The sequence below is a fragment of the Mus caroli genome, unplaced genomic scaffold (assembly GCF_978045245.1).
Source record: "Mus caroli unplaced genomic scaffold, Mus_caroli_1 scaffold_12, whole genome shotgun sequence".
Lineage (NCBI taxonomy): Eukaryota > Metazoa > Chordata > Mammalia > Rodentia > Muridae > Mus > Mus caroli.
In genome coordinates this window covers 11,071,348-11,094,872 of record NW_028227267.1, presented here as the reverse complement: position 1 = coordinate 11,094,872, position 23,525 = coordinate 11,071,348, and the positions used below count along the sequence as shown (strand labels likewise).

Here is a 23,525-nt window from a genome sequence, read left to right as displayed (position 1 = left end):
TGATAGGAATGGTGATCTCCACAGTGAGGTCCCACCAACTAGCTTAGTGTCTGTGCTTACCAAGGCAGACAGATCTCTGAATTCATTTGCAATGTTAAAAAAAAAACGTTCTTGCTGTCTTTTCTAAGAATCAGGGGTCTGGGGTCAGGGGATATTGATTCATGGGACAATCAAAAGGGAACTTGGTAATGACTCCATTGATATGTAAATAAAAGACTGGGCTTTTGATCTGTGAGAGATGAACTATCCATAGAGTTTTTTTTTTTTGGAATTGCAAGAGATAGATGTCTTGAGGGAGAGCTGTCTGGAAAGCTGTCTCAAGCAGAACATAGGCTGTCACTTGGACCCACGATTTGACTTCCAGTTGTTTTCTGGCAGCTTCCAGACAGCCTTCCTTAGAACCCTTCTCTAAGCAGAGGCTGGTCCTTGGCAATTTTGCATGCTCTATGAAGCCTTGTTTTATTCATTTTCATTTTGTAAACATGAAGATATTTGAGAGGAATTCATAACAAAGTATAATTTGAGAAAAAGGATTAAAAGCTTATCAAGCACAAACATGGCTTTAAATAATGTATGATCCTTTGGACAGGAGCCCAAATCTGCTTGTGAAAAAAGGTACTTTCTCTATCGAGCAATATTAAATGAAATCAGGGAACTGCCATTAAATCCATCCACACACCAATAACTTTCCATTTCTAACGGTGTTCTCCTTATCAAAAACCTTTATGAAACAACAAAACATGTCTGTTAATAAGAACTTTCCCTCTCAGCCTTAAAGTACTTGGCACATGACTCAAGGCCATCTACCTGAACATGGGATGAGTATACTTCCTACTCTGGGATAAGAGCAGAACTGCTCTGATGTACCTTAACAATCAAAGGAAGCCACCTGGCTCTCTCTAGCCATGGGTCACAGAAACAGTGAGGAGTGGAAGGGTGTTAAGATGGCAACTCCTTGTTAAATCTGGATCCATGGAGTGAGACTGTTAAGATTCAAAGATCAGTGGTAAAAGTTAGGAGGAGTAAAAGAAAATTACAGTGCAAAGCAGCTTAATGATTAACAAGGCTGTGATCTTGGCCAACTCTGGAGGAGCTAGAACTGAAAGCACATAATGAGGTCACGCCCACAAACCTGATCAGTAAGTCTGAGCAGCTCATGGTTCCAAGGAGTTAAAGCAATGGCAACTTGCCTAGGAATAATGTGGTAAGGGCAACAGGGTTAACAAAAGGAAGCAGTCTCTTGGCCTCTATACTTTATTTTTAATACAAACAAGCCATAAAAAAGGTTTCAGATATCTTTTAAACAAGAATACACTTCCTGTAGTGTATCAAGCCATCATTTATTATCGATTAACACTGGAAAAATTTGAATGAGTAATTCTTAATTTGCTTATATAACGTATACGAAATGAGACTTAGAGGACTAGAATGAACAACTAAGAACAAATTCAAAGCCTAAAATCTGGTGTCTGTGTTAATTCCTCCACAACTTTCAAAGCCACACACTCAGCTACAAAGAGAATGCAGATGTTCTTAACATTCAATGCTATTTACAAAGCCCTTCTCTCCATTCCTTTTGACTCCATGGGCCCCCATGCCCAACACCCAGTCACGGTGCCCATTGTGGACTTCACGCTGCTGTTACGATGAAGGAGCTAGACCAATTCGTAGTATTTGCCAGTCTGAGGGTCAAAGTAGCAGTTGAGACATGGGTCATACAACAGAGTCAGCACTTCCTCGTCTTCTTCCACACGTGGATCCTCTTCACCTGTGGGCAAGGGGAACCACCAAGACATTAGCCGTTGGTGTGGCCCAGAATTCCGTAAGTGCAATCCCAGAAGGGAGTCAGGGTGGGGTCACCACCTCTCTAAAGAGCTTTCTCTATGCAGGCAAAGGTTAGGCTGGAAAGAAGGACCACGGTAGAAACTACTGGATCCACTCAAGCACTATAAGTTTGAGAAGAAATGCCAGGGACTCAAAGGGCCAGCTCCACAATGAAGGATATAAAGTAAATAGGGGGCTGAAGAGATGACTCAGGGTTAAGGACATTGGTTGCTTTTACAGAGAACCCAGGTTTGATTGTCAGCACCTGTATGGCAGCTCACACTTCCTGTAGTAACTCTAGTCCTATGGTATCCAACACCTTCTTCTGGCCTCCATGAGCACTGTACACATGGAACATAGACATACATGCAGGCAAAACACTCCTACCTATAAAATAAAATAGAACGAGAAGAAACAAGCAAACCCAAAATGCTGTAGAGAAGAGCCTGAAGGAAAGAGGATGAAATGGCAGAGTCACGTGCATTAGCATCAGGATACACAGGATGATATCCAAAACACAAGTACGGTGCGTACCAGAAACTGTGTCCAATGCAGAGCAGTGAGTTCAAGTCAAAATAGAGTCTTCACTCATTTTGTTCTAAGAAGGCTACCAAAAAACTATGCATTTAAATGATGCCATTTGCAAAGCTAAGATCCATAAAGCAGAAAATGTTAGGTGAGCTGTAGTTTTCTCAGTGGTAGGAAGGTCTAAGCTCCATGGGGTTATATAGATGGTGGCTTGAGTGGAGGGAACACCATTGCCTAAATCATTAGCAGGGTTTCTGATACGTTGTATGCAATTAAAACCGTTTTATGAGAATACTTTCTAGGCTCTCTCAGTGCCCAGCAGTGTCAAAGACTTTGGCGTTTGAGTCCTGATTCCTTCAGAAAGTCTGTGTTTTCCCTTCAGAGTGAGAAAGATGAGGGTAGTCACAGAGAAAAAGAGGTGTTTAGGGCATTTTTCTCTTTATTAGCTCATCTCTCTAAGGACCAAGGACAAGTGTGGGCTGTGAGCTTGAGATTTCAAAGGACTTGGGCAGTGAGCATGAGAAAGATCTGCAGTGACAGAGGTTCAGTGGAAACTGCATGGTTCATGGGTATGTGTGTGTGTTTGAGTGTATATGCACTGAATGGAGGTGAGTGGCTGTTGTCATGCTCCAAGGCTCTCTATCTTACATTTTGAGACAGTATCCTTCCCTGAACTGGAAGCTCACTGGATTGGCTAGACTGGCTGTCCACTGAGCCTCAGAGACCCACCCATCCTCACCTCCCAGTGCTGGGAATAGAGGTCTGAACTCCCATTCTTGACTTTTATGTGAGTGTTGCAATCGGAACTCAGGTCCTCGTGCTTGTGTGGCAGGCACATTACGAACTGAGCCAGTTTTCCAGTCCCCCAAAATGTTTCTTGAAGGCATAAATAAAAGCCTATTATATTACTGGGATGGGTACTGAACTGTTATAATAACTCAATAATCAGAGGGTTCAGGGCCATGTGTTCTAGACCAGCCTAACCACAGCAATACCCTGACTTCAAAAACAAAACAAAACAAAACAAAACAAAACAAAACAAAACAAAACAAAACAAAACAAAACACAAAAATCTCATGATCTTAAATGCTCACAATATAATCAGGTGGTGGAGGGAGGCTGGGCATTTTACCAGGAAAATCAGGGCAAGCTGTTACAATCACTATCAGGACACTGGTAAACTAGAGTTAGGACCACAGGCATATATGCTCACATGATGAGCAAGGCTTTGAAGCTACTCTACAGCTTATCGCATTTGTACCACCCAAAACCTAGCCCTTTCTGGAGCTAGACACCGAGGCGAGTGCCAGGCACAAAAGATTATAGGAAACAGGTTTGTTCTTAGGGCATGTGTACTGAATGTGTGTTGGTGAGTTCCACACCAACAGTCCTAGGGCTAAGACAAACTGATGCATCTGCCCTGCTGACTGATACCTCACTGGAGGAGGCCTTAATGGTTTGGAACCAGTTTCTCTTGCAGTAGCTCCTTAGACAATTACGACTGTGTTGAACAGGCAGGTATTAGGGTATTCATTTTGCAGATGAGGAAGCTGAGGCCTACAAAGGGAATAGGTCATCTGAGGTTGCCTGGTGGGGATTCAGAGGCAGGGTTTGGGACAGAGCCAAGTAATAAGGCTTAATCTCAGTGTCCCTTCTCTTATCCCGTTGTAGAAATTAATTGACATGCTGTTAATCTGAGTTTGCTCTAGTGCCCAGGTTCCTACTTATTAAGTACACCAAAGCCCCAGCTCAATGTAAGAACGGACAAACAGACTTGTGCCCCATTGCTGAGAAATCATCTACCTCCCCTCAAGCTGGCTCCCTCCTCAGTCTGTCACATGCATCGTCTTGGGCTAGCTTTCCAGGGCACATATGAAAGTTTCCTTGTTTTCTTGCTCTCACTTGAGCCTACTTGGTTGCAGATTGATAGTGACCAATGCATGAGTCCTTGTCTGCTCAAATACACTCTTTAAAGTCTTAATATGCCCAAATTTAGCTTTTAGCACCATGCTTAATGTTTTTGTGAAGGGTGTGGAATCACACATTTAATTGGGAATTTAAACATGAGACAGACTAGAAAAATGTAAAGGTGTCCTATATTTTCAAATATCAAATTTGGAAGCAGAACAAATCTGACTTCTCATGTTTCAAAGCCTACTGATGAATATGACAGAGGCTATTAAGGGGCCAGGAGTAAGGAGTTCCATAGGCTCAGTGATGGGGGCATTAGCCCTGCCGGCCTTAAGATGAGGAGTGCCATAGGCATGAGTAGTCTAGAGGACTTGGTGGGCTCCAGGAGGAGGCCAGAGGGCTTTGGAGAAGCCCATTTTGGCTCAGAACAAGGAGGAATTTTCTTAGCATTAGAACTGACCAGTAAGTGGAAATGTCTTCTAGGGAGGGCAAAGGCTAGGGAAACAGTTGTATAGGATTTTGTCGATGCATCTACATGCTGCAGAAGTCCAGATTCAGAGACCCTAAGATGAGTTCCTATGACCTTAGCATCCCAGGGTTTACATCCTTCATGTGTTATGGACTCTGTCACCAACCACATCGGGTTAAGCTGTAGCCAACATGGCTACTTGGCACAATTTTTAGTGAACAGATCGCAGAAAGACTTTTGCCTTCCTTTTATTTCTTTTGTTGCCTCAGGAATGGCCTCTGAGGCTCCGCTTTTGTTCTGTTCTGTTTTTTCCCCTTGTGGAGATGCTGACTGTTGCTTTCCAAAGGATGTGACTTAACTATACCCAACAAAGCAGCCACTAAAGGTTAACAAGGGGTTAACCTGCTTCTCCAGAAGAGCTAAAAGTACCTGTAGTTTCCAAAGTCTGTATCCCTGGGGAACGGGGATGGCTGCCTGAATGGTGGCGAGCTTCAGATTCATTTGGACCTCTTTGGGCCTTGATTTCATCATTTATAAACTGGTAATCACAATGTCTGTGCCATAGGGCTTTGTAGAAATCTAGGTTGCATATGGTAATATGCATAGCACAGGGCACACGGCAGTTGCCCACTTAATGGCTGTTAGTACTATTTAGGATAGTAATGAGATAAACTCTGAACTATTAGCTATATATTTTTAGTAATTTATATGTATCAGTACAGCTAAGCATGATCCAAAGGCTTTGTAGAGGCAGGAGGTAAGACACTTAGATAATCTGCAGATGGCTCTGCATCCCAATTCTATGGGACATTGGGAAAATTCACTGCTGAGTCTCTATTCTGTGTACATTGAGATATTAATAGTAACTGTGAGGTTTCTAGTGGGGATAGTGCAAGCTCATACTCACCATACAATGCGTTCTCAACAAAAGCTATAAACATTGTGCTGGCTGTTTTTTTTTTTTTTTCCAGCCTGTCGTATGTCAGAGCCATTTGATTTTTTTGATTGACAGCTGATGTGGGAGGGACAAGCTCACTGTGGGCAGTGCAAACCCTGGCCTGGTTGTCCTTCGAGTTATAACAAAGCAGGCTGATCAAGCCAGTAAGCAGCACCCTCCCATGGCCTCTGCATCAGCTCCTGCCTCCAGGTTCTAGTTCCTGTTCTGACTTCCCTCAGAGATTGACTCAGTGTAAGCTGCAACAGACCCTTTCCTCCTCGGGTTGCTTTTGGTCACGGTCAGTAATCACAGCAACAGAACCTAACAAGGCCGTTCATCATTACAGCGGACATGGTCTAACTGTGTCGGACAAGAGGGGCGCATGCTCCTTACAGCTTACTTGGTCCCCCACACTGTATTTGCTTGATTTTTACAAGAGAGAAAGGGAAGGAGGAGGGATAAAGGGAGGGAGAGAGGGAGGGAGGGGGGAGGTGGGGAGAGAGAGAGAACAGTGAGTTAGAATGACATCATATGTTCCTAAATGATTTATATAGGACACTAAGACAAATTCATCTTTGATTAAAAGTCCTTAGACCAAAAAATCATTTCTGTTTCAAAGAGGAAACCCAAATGTTCTATCAACTATAATATGAAAACATGAAAGGCGTAAGTCACAAGGTCAACAGTGCATCATGACTGCTTGTGGACCTGCTATTTAATTTCTGGTCTTTACTAAAGCATTGGTTAGACAAACCTTTGAGCGCAAGAGAACAGGGGCCTGTGCAGTAGTTGTTCATTGTATTCTGTGCCTGCACTAAAGACGGTAACAATGCAAGCTAGTGCTGTTAAACAGGTCAAACTTAATACATTTTACAGCTAGCTGAGGATCTTTCAAGATGAGAATAACCTCGGTGATGTGCCTAAGGAAGGGCTGCTTCATTAGCCGAGCTCTTCCTGTACAATGCAGATAAACTAAAGCAGTAAATGCTATATACATGCATTCATCTCGACACATACACTCACAGAGTGGGAGCTTCATGCATTAGAGCCATAGGCTTAATAGAGTTTTGTGAGTTTTAGTGCCAAAGCTTTAAATGCATGGATTTTAAAATTTCCAACAATGGTATTCTGTACAAAAACTGGGTACGGTTATGCACAATTTTACATTGAAATAAGTACTTTAAACTTATATAAAAGGTTTTGTTTTTATTGGAATTTAATTTCTGAGACCTCCAACTTAATCATTTTGCCATAGAAATCTCTGCTTAATTAAATTATAATATCATTAAGCAATTGCCACTATGATGTCAAGTGTTGGGAAATGTTTTGAAAGGTAATTATCCAGCATGGGTATGGGGTAATTTTCAATTATATTCTTGGATACTGCAGAGTCTTTAAATTTTTTCCCTTAAAATGCTAAATTGCTCTATTTAAAGACTGGCTATAGAAACTCCAAAAGGACAAATTAACAAATAAAACCATTTTCTGCTACCAGGCTCAGAGCATCTGGACAGGGGTCCAAATTACATTTTTACTCTTCTCCCTAGAACAAAGCTGTTTCTACTGAAGTAAAATTACCTTTCAGATAATAATCTATTTACAAACTTTCAGCTTCATCTACTCTGAAATTGGTTAGCAGCAGTAAGAGGAGCAAGCTCAGCAGAGCAGACTGAATGCAGCAGCATTGGCTGCCCGAACTCTGTCCCCTTCAGCTCACCTGTGAGAGCCAACTAATAGAAATGTTAATTATCTATATTTAATGCATTTTAACTGTGGATAATAGAAAACCTGTATGTGCAAGCTGAGGTTTAGAGGTTGAAAATAAATAAAGGACACTACTTTATCAGATTTAATGTCTCAGAATCAAGACATTCTAGTTGATTTTCGATTTTTCTGATGCTGCCTCTAGAATTAAGAAAAAATAATGCATTTTCCCTCCTATAAATCCTAAGGAATGACTGACTGTATTTGTGTGTGCACTAATGCACTATGGTTTAAGCAATTCCCAGTGAGGGGGCACTGTGTGGAACAGATGCCTGAGAGAGTCAATAAGGATGACACTTGAGATAAGATGCTGCTAAGTACCAGGAGCCTGGAGAGTCTTTTACCACATCCCTCAGAGTAGGGAGGTATCCATGAGCTGTAGCATCTGGGTCTACTGGGAAACACTCCATTTTGGTCTTCAGCAAACGGGTGCCTTCATTGTGGGGAAAGAGAGAGGAACAAGAGTGGAGTTGAAATGACAGAAAGGTTCTTCCACTAGAAAGCTGTATTGCTTTGGAAGGCAAGTCATGTACATGATTACAGGTCAGGTGCCTCTGGGAACCGAGCACCCTCTGTATAGATAACTGAATAGGTCTCATCTGGAAGATGCTATTTAAGGGGCACACTATGTGACTTAGATGTTTAATTAGGGATTATTTCAACTTTATTCCTTCCAGGTTGTCTCTATTATAATTCCAAATTCGGTTAGTCACATGTGAGGGAGGCTCCTTGCTATACCGTTGTAGCCTACAGAGCCCAGCTTTGCAGGAACATGACTTCTGGCCAGGTGTCAGTGCTAAGCTAACAAGTAAGGAAAGCTGGGCCTCTGTGCAGGACATAATTCTGGACTGCATGTGGTACCCCATAAGTAGGGATGGTTCTAGTAGAGGGACTAGGGAGCTATGGACTCAGCCATGCACTTGTTTCAGTTAGAGAGCTGACTTATATTCCTGAAAGAAAGGCACCTCTTTATAGTAGTGAGCATGTTGCTAGCCCAGAACCTCTGAGATCTATACAAGAGACAGCCCTGCTCCTGAAAGTGATTTAAGAGAAAATATCTCTCTGCCTCAAGTTTAAGTTGGGAATAAATGGTAATTGTTGCCTTAAAGAAGTGGATGAGACTCTGTATTCTAGAAGATCATAGAAAGACCATGATTCATTTTATAAGCTGGAGGTTGAGTTGGGGGTCTAACTAGAGAACTAAGAGGGCCTTTGAGACTTGGAGGGATAGCATAATGCTTGTATAGTGAGCACAAAGACCTGAGTTTTATCCCTAGAAGCCATCATCTCAGTTTCTGGGAGCAGGAGACAGGCAGAATCCTGGGACCTGCTGGCCAGGCTAGACTACATGGCAAGATGAAAAACATGTCTCAATAAACAAGATGGATGACTCCTGAGGTATAATACCCAAGGTTGACCTCTGCCCCACTCCCTGGAACCATGAAGAGAGCTATTCAATTCAGAAAGCTTCAAGGAAAGAGAGTTAAGTAGACTAAAAGCCATCAGAGAGGACCTGTCACAGTGTGATTCCTTCTAACCTCAGCGGGTGTTCTATGGTAGTCCCAGAGTGCAGGTCAAGCTACAGATGGCCAGACCTGTGGCTCTGCACTCAGAGCCACATGCTTAGGTGTGGGATACAGGCTACTTAATCTCCTATCCTCACTGTCATGGGAGACATAATGCGGTAACATGCAGAAACATCCCATGTCATGTAGGGCAAACCTCATTAAATTCCTATTATTGCTTTTACTTCTCCAATTTTACATCCCCTCTTCTGGGGGGGGGGCGCGGGGAGGTTGGCTCTGTGATTCCTTTGTTCCCCCCTAAGTCTTGGAGGAATCAGTTTTCTCAGAGCGTTGCACCCAACAAATCAGCCACATTCCAGTGGAAGGCCACACATCTTATTATATTTGGGCAGCACAAATTGGCTTTGGTGGGAAAAAAATCCCACAAAGTTAGGTGGGAGGAAGTTGGGAGGTGGATGTGGGAGGAGTTGTGGGAGAGGTGGTGAATATGATCAAAACTCACTGCATACATTTCTCAAAGAACTTATCAAAAACAAAGAATATGACTGCTGCCCAAGATAGAATACATGTCTGTGATCCTGGACTTGAAAATAAAATCAATTAAAGTTTTAAAAAAGGACAAGACTTTGTTATACAGCCCAGGCTGCCTGCTGTGATTACATGAGTACCACCAGATACCACATCTGAATCTGCTTTGCACTGTAAATAAAGCCTAAGAAAATCCATACATTAGCTCAAATTGCCCTGTGTCTCCTATGCACTAAACACTCACCTGCATGTGAGAATTTTCTAGAGTGTTTACTTATGTCCAGAACATTGCTGGAGGCACCAGGTACCACAGGTGCTCAGTGAAGCAGAACTCTTAGACCCTTATTGTTAAGTGTGAAAACATTATGTAACTATAAACAGTAACTATGAAAGGATACTTCTGCTCATGGGGGACAGATAACCCATGCCTGCCTGCCTGTCTGCCTGTCTGTCTGCCTGCCTGCCTGCTTGCCTGTCTGCCTGTCTGTCTGCCTGCCTGTCTGCCTGTCTGTCTGCCTGTCTGTCTGCTTGCCTGTCTATAAGGAGTGGTGAGAATTCTGTGAATTCTGTAATGGTATTTTGGATGATGCATACAAAGAGCATAAGCTGTCTAACTGTATCCTGTGGGAGACTGGCAGCTGAATGGCCCATGTGACACTGCCACACAGAACGTGCAGGGGCGTTATTTTTATGAGACTCTGACAATGCCAATCTTCCCTTGGAAGGCCTTTCTTACTCCAGATTTTTTTGTGAATTGTGGAGAGGTCTACAGGCTGAAGAGAGAGGTGATTATTATTCCATGTTGGAACTGGTAGGCATGAATAATTTAAGGGTCATATCTGTAAAGGAACAAATGTCAAAAACAAATTGACAACCATTCTTCTAGCAAAGTGCGGTTCATTTTCAAAAGGTCAGCTGGGTAGTTTCTTTGAGTAAGTTCTGAAATCTTCACTTCCCATTTTACATTTCACACAGGCTCGGAGAAAACGCTTTTTGAGTAAGTGTTAAGGGCACTTGTGCTGGTGGTAATTGATATTCCACAAGCATATTATAGCTGAGGAGAGACCAGGAAGGACTTGCCGGTTCTCCTTCAGTCGGCGGCAGGGTCAGAACAGAACTCTGTGAGCACAATGCTGCTTTAGCCAGGCGCATGGCTCACTTAGGGTGGTGCTTAGATACTGGAGATATTCTGGCTGAGCACAAATTGGCAGGGACACGGAATCCTACTGACTAGGGCAGGGGCAGGACCCTTGGGTCCCAGGGCCAGACGTAACGCATGCACTTCCTTTGGTATGGCCCGGGAGGTTTTCTAGAATTGCATTAGTCAGGTCATCACAGTGCTTGCAAAGAAAGTGTAGAGGCCCCTGCTTGCTGTTTGATTTCAGAAGTCTCCTACACGTATAAACCCTGGGATGAGGTGGGAAACCCAGGCTTCAGTGTTTGTGAACTGCTTTATTGAGAATTTGGAAAACCTAAACCTTGCAGAAAATGCTCAGGGATCTGGGTCCGTGAGTTAGCAAACTGGCGACCTCTTACATACTGAGGCCAATTGGGAATAAGAAGACAAAATGAATAAAAAAAATCAGTGGGAGAGAGAGAGAGAGAGAGAGAGAGAGACAGAGAGAGAGAGAGAGAGAGAGAGAGAGAGAACATAGTGAACAAGGTACTACTGTCTCCATAAGACTCTGGGGTGGCCATAAGTGGCAGGTTACATGCAGACACCCCAGATGTACAGATCTATGGCCCAGTGGTCCCTGGATCTCATCAACTGTGGTTAATCATTTTGAACAAGCAAGGGTGGGAGAGCGGACACAGTCCAAGGTTAACATAGTAGCCAGAAGTCTCATTCTCTCTGTTCTCTCTGTGTGCCATTAAAAACACAGAGATTTAGTCCGGGAGATATTTAATTTTCTGGTAGGCCAGATACTTGCCTCATGATGGTGGTATGAGGGCTAAATACAATGTTTCAGCACACATAAGCGAATGGCGACAGAATCCCAGGATGCACTCCAGATGACTGCAGCCATGCCTTCCTCTTCTGATGATACCAACCGGAAACCCGAACATTATTTTTCTTTGACAAATATTTTACAGGATTGGATGGAAACCCTATCTCAGTGTACTAGTTAAGTGCAGATTGTGCTAGGCTGCCTAAAATCTCGCCACTATCATGGCGAGATTAAGCAAGTAGGTAACAGTAGTTTTGATGGTATTAATTAACTTCAAACCACCCACACATATCTCAGAGGGAGATGGTGAACAAACAGGAAACATTAGCTCCTGAATGTATGAAGTACAGGCTCCTAGGAAGAAGGGAAGTGCACAGCTGATGAACTGGGGGTGGGGTGGGGTGGGGTGGGGGCATGGGGGTGGGGGTGGAGGTGGGGGGGTTGGGAGGTTGCTGGGGTGGGGGGTGGGGTGACAGCAAGGAGGACTTGCTCTTGATCTGGTAACCCTGGCCAGCATGTTGCTACAACTCCCTAATTTTGTGAAACTTGTCTTCAGTGGGAGTTTTGTTTACCTTCAACATTATGTAGCTCCCACAGTCAGAAGTGAGTTATGCCTTGTAACTTGAAGACACCCTATAGCCACTTATCACATATATATAACCTTTGCTCAAGGACTGTGTGCCCAGTTCCTGTGCTTTATTTAGGACACTTAACATAACATATTATTTGTTCCCTCACAGCAAGGTCTCCTCCTGACAGCCAAGATTCCGTTTTTCTGTCATAAGTAATTATAAATGTACGCCTCTATAAAGACTCCCAATTTGAGGGGCATAATCTAGTTCAGACAGTAAATCACAGAGACATCTCCATCCCTTGGGCAGCCACAGAGTACAAGTCAGATGTATGAGCTCTCATACTCAATTTTCCATACCTGAAGGAAAATGGATGCTCCCCTGCCTCCCTGGGGCAGCAGGGCAGCAGGGGAGAGGAGACCTGGCACTTTTGTTGGAGCAATTTATATTAGTTTCACTTAAAAACAACAACCTACAAAACTTTTGATGTAGTGTTCTTCCGTCTTCAAGACTCAACCCAGAAAAGTGTCTCAGAGTCCTATTGGAGGTCATTTGTCACTCTGGTTATGCACTTGAATGAACTTCAGTCTAACTCCTACCCCTGCCAACCTAACCACTGCTGTCAACAGAGATTCTTTTAGTTTGTTTCTTTGTTTGAGATAAAAGTCTCAGGTAGTACAGGCTAGCCTGAAACCAGATGAGCAGGAATTTGAACTCCTGATCTGTCTGTCTGTGCTTCAAGAGAGCTATGATTCCAGTGTGTCCTCATACTAGGTATTATGCATGCTAACCAGGCTCTTCGACAACTGACTTTCATCTCCAGTCCAAAGAATCTCTAGTGTTCCACTTCTGACCTTCCTGACATCCATGTTCCCAGCTCCTAATTAAAACACACTGGCTCATCTTCATGGCTTCCCCATCACAGACAACACCAAGGGGGTTTTCATTCCATCCCCCACAAATGCTCACACTGTTCATAGGATGTCCTGGCCTTGCTTTAGTGAAAGGGCTGCACCTCTGCCTTAAGGAAAATGCATACAAGCAAAGTTATTTCACAAAGGGATCTCAAGGTGATACAGAGAAATGCAGTGATTTGTGTGTGTGTGTGTGTGTGTGTGTGTGTGTGTGTGTGTGTGTGTGTGTGTGAGGGTGTGTCTGAATGCCATAAAGTGTGCTAATTTGTGCAAGCCAAGAGGACTCTGCTCTATCACTTGATGTGTCTCCTAATGAGATCAGGAAGCAGTAAACAGAGATGTCTAAGGCTGTTGTTGCAGCATGGCATGCTGTTTTACAGTAAACAGCCTTTAGTAGATAGGAGAACATTCTAAACCAACTATCATCAAGCATTATGTGCTGTGTGTGATGATGTGTTATATACTATAACCACCAGTGGTCCAGCAGGTTGTTCACACTAGCAACTCAAAAACACATAGGAAATGTGTCCTGCTATGATCTTATGATGGCTGTCATGACAGGAACCCAGAAAGAAGGAATTTTCCAGTTCTATTATAATATTTTCAGACCAGTGCCATATGTATGAGGTCCAGTCCTGAATAAAACATCATGAGGTACATGGCTGCATCCCAGTGTTCCAGGAAGCTGGGGCTGCTTTACCATATCAACTGCTGGCATTTGGCAGTCACTGTTCTAAGTGCTTCAAATGCTGTGCCTTGCTGAATCTCTCTACACAGAAGTAGCATAGAGGGTTGGGCAGGAATTGTAGAGGTGGCAATTAACACTCACAAGTGGTTACACAGTGGGAAGTGGTACAGTTGGAAATTACATGGGGGTTGACATAGATGTCAACTGTATGCCACACTGGGTTGAGCCTTCAGAAGGACAGGGACAGTTCATCTCTATAGTTTAGCCTGTATGGCAAATCTGAAGGCAGAGGTGTTTCTGAGTGACTGACTCTTGTTGTTGAACTTACCTTTATCCTTTTATGTATAGAATTTCTTGCATTCCTACCTTGCACGCTCAGACTTGCAGAGGAGTCTAGAGACTGTTCCACTGGCTGCTGACTGGGAGGGACAATGGGTGGGCTCAACATGTTCAGCCAGTCTCTAAAGAGAGAGAGAGAGAGAGAAAGTGAGCCATATGGTTGCAGCCCCATTCATGAACTTGATGCTTCCCTTGGGCTTCACTTCTCTGGGGCTTGCAAGGGAACACTTTATCTTCCTTCATGTTTCAGCAAGAAAAATGTTGAGAATGTAATACTCATACTAGTTTTGTGAAGAGGTTAGTAAGGGATTGAACAGTAAACCAATGAGTTGCTTGATTAAAACCATAGGCTAAATGATAACCATTTCTCTTCATATCAGTTGGTTATCCTGAAAATATACATACAAATAATATTTTTACAGACTAAATAGGTTTTACTGAGGAATATATGTGTATATACATATATGCATATAAGAACAATTAGTGAAAAGAGGCCATGAATTTAGAGGAGAACAAGCAGAGGAATGTGGAAAGGATTAGAGGGAGGTAGGGAAGAGGAAAATGAGTAATTCTATTGTAATCTCAAAAATAAAAGATGAAAACTGGTGAAAAGTTTAATATTTTGTAATAAAAATGTAGTACATTTACATTTAAATACATTTATTTGTGGGTATAAGGTGTGTGTGTGTGTGTGTGGAGGTCAGAGGGCAACTTGGAGGATTTAATTCTCTTCTTCTCCCCTGTGTGTCCCAGGGATCACACTCAAGTCCTCCAGCTTAGAGGCAACAACTTTTATCCACTGAGACATCTCACCATCCTGTATACCTTTTCCCCATAAGGAAATTATTTCAGCAAAGCAGATGAAATACAGCAGCGACGATGCTCTTTCTGATCGGGGGTGAGAAAGCTTGACACATTATATGTGATGTGGATGGCAGTGTTCTCCATGTGAGATGAGCAGAAGTCAGCCTTGGCTGTGGCGTTGGACCACCTCCGTGCCCTTCTGCCTCCTCTCTCAGTCTCCTGTGCTCGCCTACTAGATACCTGGGTGGGTTCAATTCACATGGGTGCTATCCAGAAGGTACAAGTCAAATGCTTCTCTTCCCTAAATCTGCTCCTAAGCAGATTAGGCAGAAGGGAATGGAAAGGATTTTCCAATGTCAATCCTATTTGTTGCATGGATATTAGGACCCTATATTGTTTACCCTTTTCTTCTAAGCAGGACAATGTTCTTATGATAATATTTTCTTCCTAAATTTCTCTTTCTTTCTTTCTTTCTTTCTTTCTTTCTTTCTTTCTTTCTTTCTTTCTTTCTTTCTTTCTTTCTTTCCTTCCTTCCTTCCTTCCTTCCTTCCTTCCTTCCTTCCTTCCTTCCTTCCTTCCTTCCTTCCTCCTTCCTTCCTTCCTTCCTTCCTTCCTTCCTTCCTTCCTTCCTTCCTTCCTTCCTTTCTTCTTTCCTCCTTCCCTCCCTCCCTCCCTCCCTCCCTCCCTCCCTCCCTCCCTCCCTCCCTCCCTCCTTCCCTCCCTTTTTTGTTTTTGTTTTTGTTTTTGTTTTTGAGACAGGGTTTCTCTGTGTAGCCCTGGCTGTCCTGGAACTCACTCTGTAGACCAGGCTGACTTCGAACTCAGAAATCCCCCTGCCTCTGCCTTCTGAGTGCTTGGATTAAAGGCGTGCACCACCACTGCCTGGCTTTAAATTTCTGAACTTAGTTCTACAGTGGGAAGTGGTTCTAAGCAGAAGCAAAGATTGTCAGCTCTCAGGCAGTGCCAGCTCCGTGTTCCCCACAGTAAGAGGTTGGCCAAATCACTCAATGCCTCTGAGCTTGACCTGTACAGAGGAGAAAGATTGTAACTTTTTAGAGTTCTCTGAGCTTGACCTGCACAGAGGAGAAAGATTGTAACTTTTCAGAGTTCTCTGAGCTTGACCTGTACAGAGGAGAAAGATTGTAACTTTTCAGAGTTCTCTGAGCTTGACCTGTACAAAGGAGAGAGATTGTAACTTTTCAGAGTTCTCTGAGCTTGACCTGCACAGAGGAGAGAGATTGTAACTTTTCAGAGTTCTCTGAGCTTGACCTGTACAGAGGAGAGAGATTGTAACTTTTCAGAGCTCTCTGAGCTTGACCTGCACAGAGGAGAAAGATTGTAACTTTTCAGAGTTCTCTGAGCTCGACCTGTACAGAGGAGAAAGATTGTAACTTTTCAGAGTTCTCTGAGCTTGACCTGTACAGAGGAGAAAGATTGTAACTTTTCAGAGTTCTCTGAGCTTGACCTGCACAGAGGAGAGAGATTGTAACTTTTCAGAGCTCTCTGAGCTTGACCTGCACAGAGGAGAGAGATTGTAACTTTTCAGAGTTCTCTGAGCTTGACCTGTAGCTTGACCTGCACAGAGGAGAAAGATTGTAACTTTTCAGAGTTCTCTGAGCTTGACCTGCACAAAGGAGAGAGATTGTAACTTTTCAGAGTTCTCTGAGCTTGACCTGTACAAAGGAGAGAGATTGTAACTTTTCAGAGTTTTGCTCACAGAATTAGACAAACCCCACTTGGCATCCATGGGGGTACAGAGTTATCACTCAGTAAATTTCACTTGTGATATTCTGATCAAGAAAGCCTGTTCCGTGTCCTGATCTACAGTGGTGAGCTTAGTGGGAGGTGGTCTAACCAGTCAAACCAGTAAGAGATGGCTGCATGCTCACCACTCTTACATAGCTCAGTATTCACCCATACAAAGGTGAGATTTCTCTTCTGCAAGCCACTCATTCTCCCAGTGTACAGTATTTTAACATAAAAATTACTCAGTTCCTACTTGTAATATTTTAAGAGGCTTTCAATCACTGCTTACAGCTAGCCCTAGATTATGGTTGCTGAAATAGGCGAGGTGAACCTGCTGTGTAATTGAATTTCATAATAACACATTAAAGACATCAGAAAGGATTTGTCACAGACATTCAAGCTAATGGGACATTTTCTAGTAAGTACCTTTTATTTAGTCCTTTTAATTACAGCTGACCAAAAATTTCCTGTACTATAGAAAATCATGAGGTCATCTACAAATTACCAGCCCAGGGACCTCATTTCTTAATAAGAGTATTGAAAAGCAGGTAGCATGAGAAAAGAACAGTATCATCTTCCTGTTTTAGCCTGTAGCACTAATATGTCCTGGAAACTCTTCCGTCCATTTACAAAGCTCTTCCCCAGGTTTTGCTACAGCTACACAATGCCTCATCATGCCCATCTGCTGCCACTTATTCCAACCCTGTCCTACATTTGGGCAGTTGTCAGTACTTGTAGCTAGAATGAGCGCTATGGTGAAAACCTGGCCTTTCTTGTCCATGGATGTGGAGGTACCTCTATGGTAAGTTCCCATATGTGAGAGTTGGAACAAAAGGCACACTTGGCATTGTCAGATACTGACAAACTCCCTACACAATCCCCTCAACACCCATATGCTCTCTCATACAATGTGCAAGATGACTGTTTGCTCAGAGCAAAAATTGTAAGGATACCATGCTTGGTTTTCAAATTCTCCCTAGTCTGGTCCATGAGAACCGCTCTCATAAGGTAGTTTTAACTTGTCTTAATTCTTAGGATAAGTGGATTTGATTGCATTTTCATGTATAAGACCATTTAAGAAACATACATGTATGTGCATACATATGTGTGTTTACCTATCAGTTTCTTATTTTTGTTTGGTCACTTATCTTTTCTTAGACCCTCCCCACTGCCCCACATGTAAATGCTTTTTTTTATTTTCAGGTAGTCAAATACACCAATCATTTTTTTTTATTTTTTATTTTTTAGAATAGTTAGAGTCATATTTAGAAAACTTTCCCCTACAACCACATCTTTTAGAAGTCCATCCATGTTTTCTTCCAGTTATTTGTCTGGCTTCATTTTTAAAATTTAGATTTCTGATCCATTTAGAGTTTAATCTAGCATGTGTGTGTCTATTCTGATGTAAGTTACATGTGATGGTTTGTATATGATTGGCCCAGGGAGTGGCACTCTTTGGAGGTGTGGTCTTGTTGGAGTAGGTGGGTGTACTGGCTAGTTTTGTGTCAACTTGACACAGCTGGAGTTATCAAAGAGAAAGGAGCTTCAGTTGAGGAAATGCCTCCATGAGATCCAACTGTAAGGCATTTCCTCAATTAGTGATCAAGGGTGAAAGGCCCCTTGTGGGTGGGACCATCTCTGGGCTAGTAGTCTTGGGTTCTATAAGAGAAGCAAGCAAGCAAGCCAGTAAAGAACATCCCTCCATGGCCTCTGCATCAGCTTCTGCTTCCTGACCTGCTTGAGTTCCAGTCCTGACTTCCTTGGTGATGAACAGCAGTATGGAAATGTAAGCCAAATAAACCCTTTCCTCTCCAACTTGCTTCTTGGTTATGATGTTTGTGCAGGAATAGAAACCCTGACTAAGACAAATTGGTACCAGAAGTGGGGTATTCCTGTGACAACCTGGCCATGTTTTGGGGAGGACTGTGGAAGGACTTTGGAACTTTGGCCTAGAAGATCCATTCGGTGTTAAGAGCTCTGTCAGATGTTGTGTAGGAGCTTGGAAGATAATGTTGAAAACAGTGCAAAAGATGGAGGCCTGGCTTGTGAAATTTCAGAGGGAAAATTAAAGACTCTTTTCAGGGCCATTGTTACTTTGGTTGTGAAGATTTTGTGGTTCTGGTTAGCTGGGGCTGAAGAATCAGCTGTGATTAACAAGATACCAGAACTACTAAAGCAAAAACTTTGCATTACTGGGACTATTGATGCTGGTTAGCTGGAGCTAAGAAATTAGTGGTGATTAAGAAGAGACCAGCATCATTGAGGTGACATCTTCTGGGAAGTGTTTCTGAAAGCACAGAGGCTGTGTTCCAGAGATAGCCAAGGTTGTACCTTGTGCTGTGGCTGGACTTGGTAATGTGTAAGAGTCACCCAGGTGGTACTGGTTTTGAAGGCATGAAGAGGTCACATAGAACAGCTGAGGCTCGGCACTGTGAGAGGCCATGGAAGGCCATTGGTGAAGGTGCAGCCTCAGTTGCAATTGACGGCCCAGGAATGAAGGGGTCATGTTTTGGAGATGCCAGTACTATGATATGATCACCAAGAGCAGCAGCAGTGGAGTACAGGCATCTGGAGTCTAGAGGACTACGCGTGTGCTGCAAAGGGCATGGCTGGAGAAATGACCCCAAGCCCTTGGAGGAGCCCAGAAGATCATGAGTTGGATCCCAGACATTGGACGGTTGGAGATTGATTTTTGCTATTGATTGTGACTGTGCCCTGATATTTTCCCTCTTGAAGGAAGAAACTATTTAGTGGAGCCCACAGTTAAGAGACTTTTAATTGTAAAAAGACTTTGGATTTTAAAAGAGATGGATATTTTAAAGAGATTGAAAATTTAAGAATATGTAAAGACTGTGGGACATTTAAAGTTATTTAGACCTTGGGGATGAATAAGAATGTAAGGGTTGAGGCTTACTAGTGATGTGTTTGTGTGTCAAGTTGACAAGGGGTCAGTTGTACTGTTTAGTTTTGTGTCAACTTGACACAGCTGGAGTTATCAAAGAGAAAGGAGTTTCAGTTGAGGAAATGCCTCCATGAGATCCAACTGTAAGGCATTTCCTCAATTAGTTGATCAAGGGGGAAAGGCCCCTTGTGGGTGGGACTATTTCTGGGCTAGTAGTCTTGGGTTCTATAAGAGAAGCAAGCAAGCAAGCCAGTAAAGAACATCCCTCCATGGCCTCTGCATCAGCTTCTGCTTCCTGACCTGCTTGAGTTCCAGTCCTGACTTCCTTGGTGATGAACAGCAGTATGGAAATGTAAGCCAAATAAACCCTTTCCTCCCCAACTTGCTTCTTGGTTATGATGTTTGTGCAGGAATAGAAACCCTGACTAAGACAGTGGGCTTGGGCTTTAAGACCCTCATCCTAGCTGCCTGGAAGCCAATCTTCTCCTAGAGGCCTTCAGATGAAGATGTAGAACTCTCAGCTCCTCCTGCACCATCCCTGCCTGGATGCTGCCATGCTCCCACCTTGATGATAATGGACTGAACCTCTGAACCTGTAAGCCAGTCCCAATTAAATGTTGCCCTTATAAGAGTTGCCTTGGTCATGGTGTCTGTTCACAGCAGTATAACGTTGGTTTTGCAATGACTAAGATTCTATTGACAATTCATATTATTTTAACAATGATTTAGAGTAAAGTACGGTAGTTTAAATGAGATACTCCATATAGGCCTTGGCATTTAAATCCGTGGTCCTTAGACAGTGGCACGCTCTGTGGAGGTTTAGGAGGTGTGGTCTTGCTGAAGGAAGTATGTCACTGAGTTTGAGAGTTTAAACTCTTATTTTGAATTTGCTTTTCTCCTTAATGTTTGGGGTCTGAGATGAATGCACTCTGTTCTCAGCTGCTGCTCCAGTCCCTATGCCTGCCTGCTGCTCCCCACAGTGATGCCGGTAGACTCTCGTCCCTCTGGAACTATAAGCTCCAAACAAGCCCTTCCTTCTGTAGGTTGCCTTGGTCATGGTGACCAGCAATAGGAAAGTTTTATCACAGCAATAGGAAAGTAATTAATATATAATGCAATTAAAACTTTAATTGAAGTGTCTCTTTTGTTTGGCTTTTTTCCTGGGCAGGCCATTTATAAACTATGATTTTAACAGAGGTTTACATGTTATCTAAACAAGGGTTAAACAGTAGCAATCAAAGCGTTTTCTTATAGAACTTTCCAGAGTCTCCCAAGTGGAAGGCAGAGGACATAGCATTGTGCCCATTTATGTCCCAGGACTGTCATATCTCTTGGGACTACACAGCATACTGTGAGAAATGCTGGTCCAGCTTCGGCCAGTTTCTTGTCGTTCCTTCTCCTTTTCCCTTTTAAATGCAGGTACCAAACCACACCAGCGCTCTGGGCTCTGATGCACTTTACTCTGCCCTTGAGGTCTACCCTTTAAAAAGAAACAATACTTTATATATTCTAAATAGTATCATTTTTTTTTTCCAAGAGAACCTGCCCCACTAGCTCCCATTGTCTCTTGTTCAATAGGAGCCAGTGGTCAAGCTACTGTATATTACATATTGACCTGTGTGTGTGTGTTTAGTGTTAATCATCATCAACTTTAAAGGCCCACACCTTATTCTATGCAAGCAAAAGACATGAGATGAATGGGGACTTCCAGCTCAGATTCTTTTATAAGCTGCTGTACTGGTTAGCTCATGGTTAACTTGACACAATCTAGAGTCACCTGGGAAGAGGAAACCACAACAGAAGAACTGCCTCCACCAGACTAGTCTTTGAGCCAAGTCTGCAGGGCACTGTCTTGATTAGTGATTGATATGGGAGGCAGGCCCCAGGCCACTGTGGTCAGTGCCACCTCTAGGCAGGTGGTCTTGGGTTGAAATAAGAACTCATGTTGAGCAAGCCATGGAGAGCTTCCTAGCATCTTTTCTCAATGGTTCCTGCTTCTGGGGCAGATTCTTGATGAAGACTGATGTGGGAGGGCACAGTCCATTGTGAGTGGTACCACCCATGGGCAGGTGATCTTGGATATAAGGAAGAAGGCTGAGCAAGGCACCTAGCAGATATCCTCCATGACCTCGGCTTCAGTTCCCGCCTCCAAGTTCCTGTCTCGACTTCTTTCAGTGATGGATATTGATCCAGATAGATAAGCTAACCAAACCCTTTTCTCCTCAATCTAGTTTTAGAGGACCTTATTTTATCATGGCGACAGAAAGTAACCAGGACAGGTGCTTATCCGGGTTTGACGTGAGCTTCCTACCCTAATCGCCATGTTCTGGAATCCCCTCATGTTCCTTGTTCAGCTACTCTCAGAACTGTCCTGTCCTCAACCTTCTGGCTGCTTCCTCAGCTCTGACCCTTTCATGTTGGAGACTAATGCTCACCCTGCACTGAGAGGCCTCTGCTCCTTGGTCAGTCAGCATTCTCTCAGGCCTGCTCTCTGAGCACACCCTAAAGCTTCTTCTCCCTACTGTTGCTCTCAAGGACTGTCAGGTTTCCCAACACAGCTCCCATTAGAAACCCGGGAGAGTTCCTGGCCTCGTGTGTGAGTGCTGACCATGGTTTATTTAAGAGTCAAGGTAGTGGGATCATGGTAAATACCACACACAAAAGTACAGTGCAAAGGAAGACTAAAAGCTATCTTGTGAATTTCAATAAGGCCAGGAACCTTAACATTTTGGTAAAAAAATACTTTAAAAATTATTCCATCTAGCCCATGTGCTAGACAGTGGACATTGCTTGAGTAGACTGAACACGATGTTATCAGTTAAGACAGACTGTGGTTTTAGGTTGGGAAGTAGCTCACTGTGGAAAATGCTTGCAGTGCAAGCATAAGGACCTGGATTTGGATCCCTAGATATGGTAGCATGCATCTGTAATACCAGAACTCCTATGGAGAGATGGGAAGGTGGAGGCAGGACAGTCCCCGGAACTCACAGGCTAGTTCACTTGGTATATGAAGTAGTGGACAACAGGTGACCTTGTCACAAACAAGGTGAAGCTAGCGGATGAGGTTGTCTTCTGACCTCCATGCTTGTGTACACACACACACACACACACACACACACACACACACACACACACACAAATGCACACACACACACACAAATGCACATACACACACACTTCTAAACAAAAGATAGGTTGACTTTGGTTTTTATATTTAAACAAGATTTTGTTGGTAAAATAATTATTTTACATACATTAATTTTATTAATGTGGTACTACATAGATAACTCTCTCTCTCTCTCTCTCTCTCTCTCTCTCTCTCTCACACACACACACACACACACACACACACACAAACATATGAGCACAAGTTAGCTTATCATCTCTTTGCATATATGGTAACCACTGAGTAAATTCCTGTAAGCCAGGGCCTGGGAGCTGTAAGATACAATATTTTTGGTTTCTGCCCTGAGAGTGTCATGGTCTAATGGAGGAAGCATTCCATTGAACAGAAAAAGACTATGGAACAGAGTCTGTCCTGTCCTCATTGGCTGATCAGCTAATCTGTGAGTGTCCTTAAAGGGTCCCCTTGCAGTGAGGCTGCCTATAATCTTGCACACATTGGGTGCCTGCTTAGGGGGACACTTATTTAGTTACATCAAATTTGATACTATTGGTGTGCTCAGATGCCTACTACCATAAAGCTCTATGTAGAGGAGCTGATCTGATAAAATACTTCCCCTAGAATTCTGTCATGCCTTTGGCAGTCTGAAGCGACACCTATTACTTAGTGACATCCATTTGCTACCAATGCCTGTTTCTAACTCACTGAAAGAAAACTGGACTCTAAAAGTCTTCTCTGGTCAAAGAGACCAAGGTGGAAGACAGGTAAATGTCTCAGTTTTGTGGGAATTCAGTTTTTTGTTTTGTTTTGTTTTTTTAAACACTGGCCCACTCTTTTCTCTTCCTAAAGAAAGAAATTCTGCATCTTGGGTCTCCAGGAGGCGATGGTTCAAGTTTTTCTGGGAAGCATGGGGCAGTAAGTATATGAGCCAGCCACATGTCCCTCTTGCTTCCCCTGCCTGCTGTGCTGTGAAAATAAGCCAGGGGTTAAGTTTTAAAGG

At 43.2% G+C, this 23,525-nt stretch overlaps 1 protein-coding gene across 2 annotated transcripts in view; it reads right to left on the bottom strand.

Moving 5' to 3' along the window:
• Nucleotides 1-1,248: 1,248 nt before the first annotated feature.
• Nucleotides 1,249-23,525, bottom strand: part of Cfap20dc (CFAP20 domain containing) — a 248,739-nt gene continuing 226,462 nt past the window's right edge. For both annotated transcript variants that reach the window (XM_029468705.2, XM_085828372.1), the window contains 2 exons: nt 13,977-14,071; nt 1,249-1,768 (listed from right to left, as the gene is read on the bottom strand). In XM_029468705.2, coding sequence (XP_029324565.1) covers nt 1,656-1,768; nt 13,977-14,071 — 208 coding nt within the window. In that variant the 3' untranslated portion in view covers nt 1,249-1,655. The remainder of the gene's footprint in view (nt 1,769-13,976; nt 14,072-23,525) is intronic.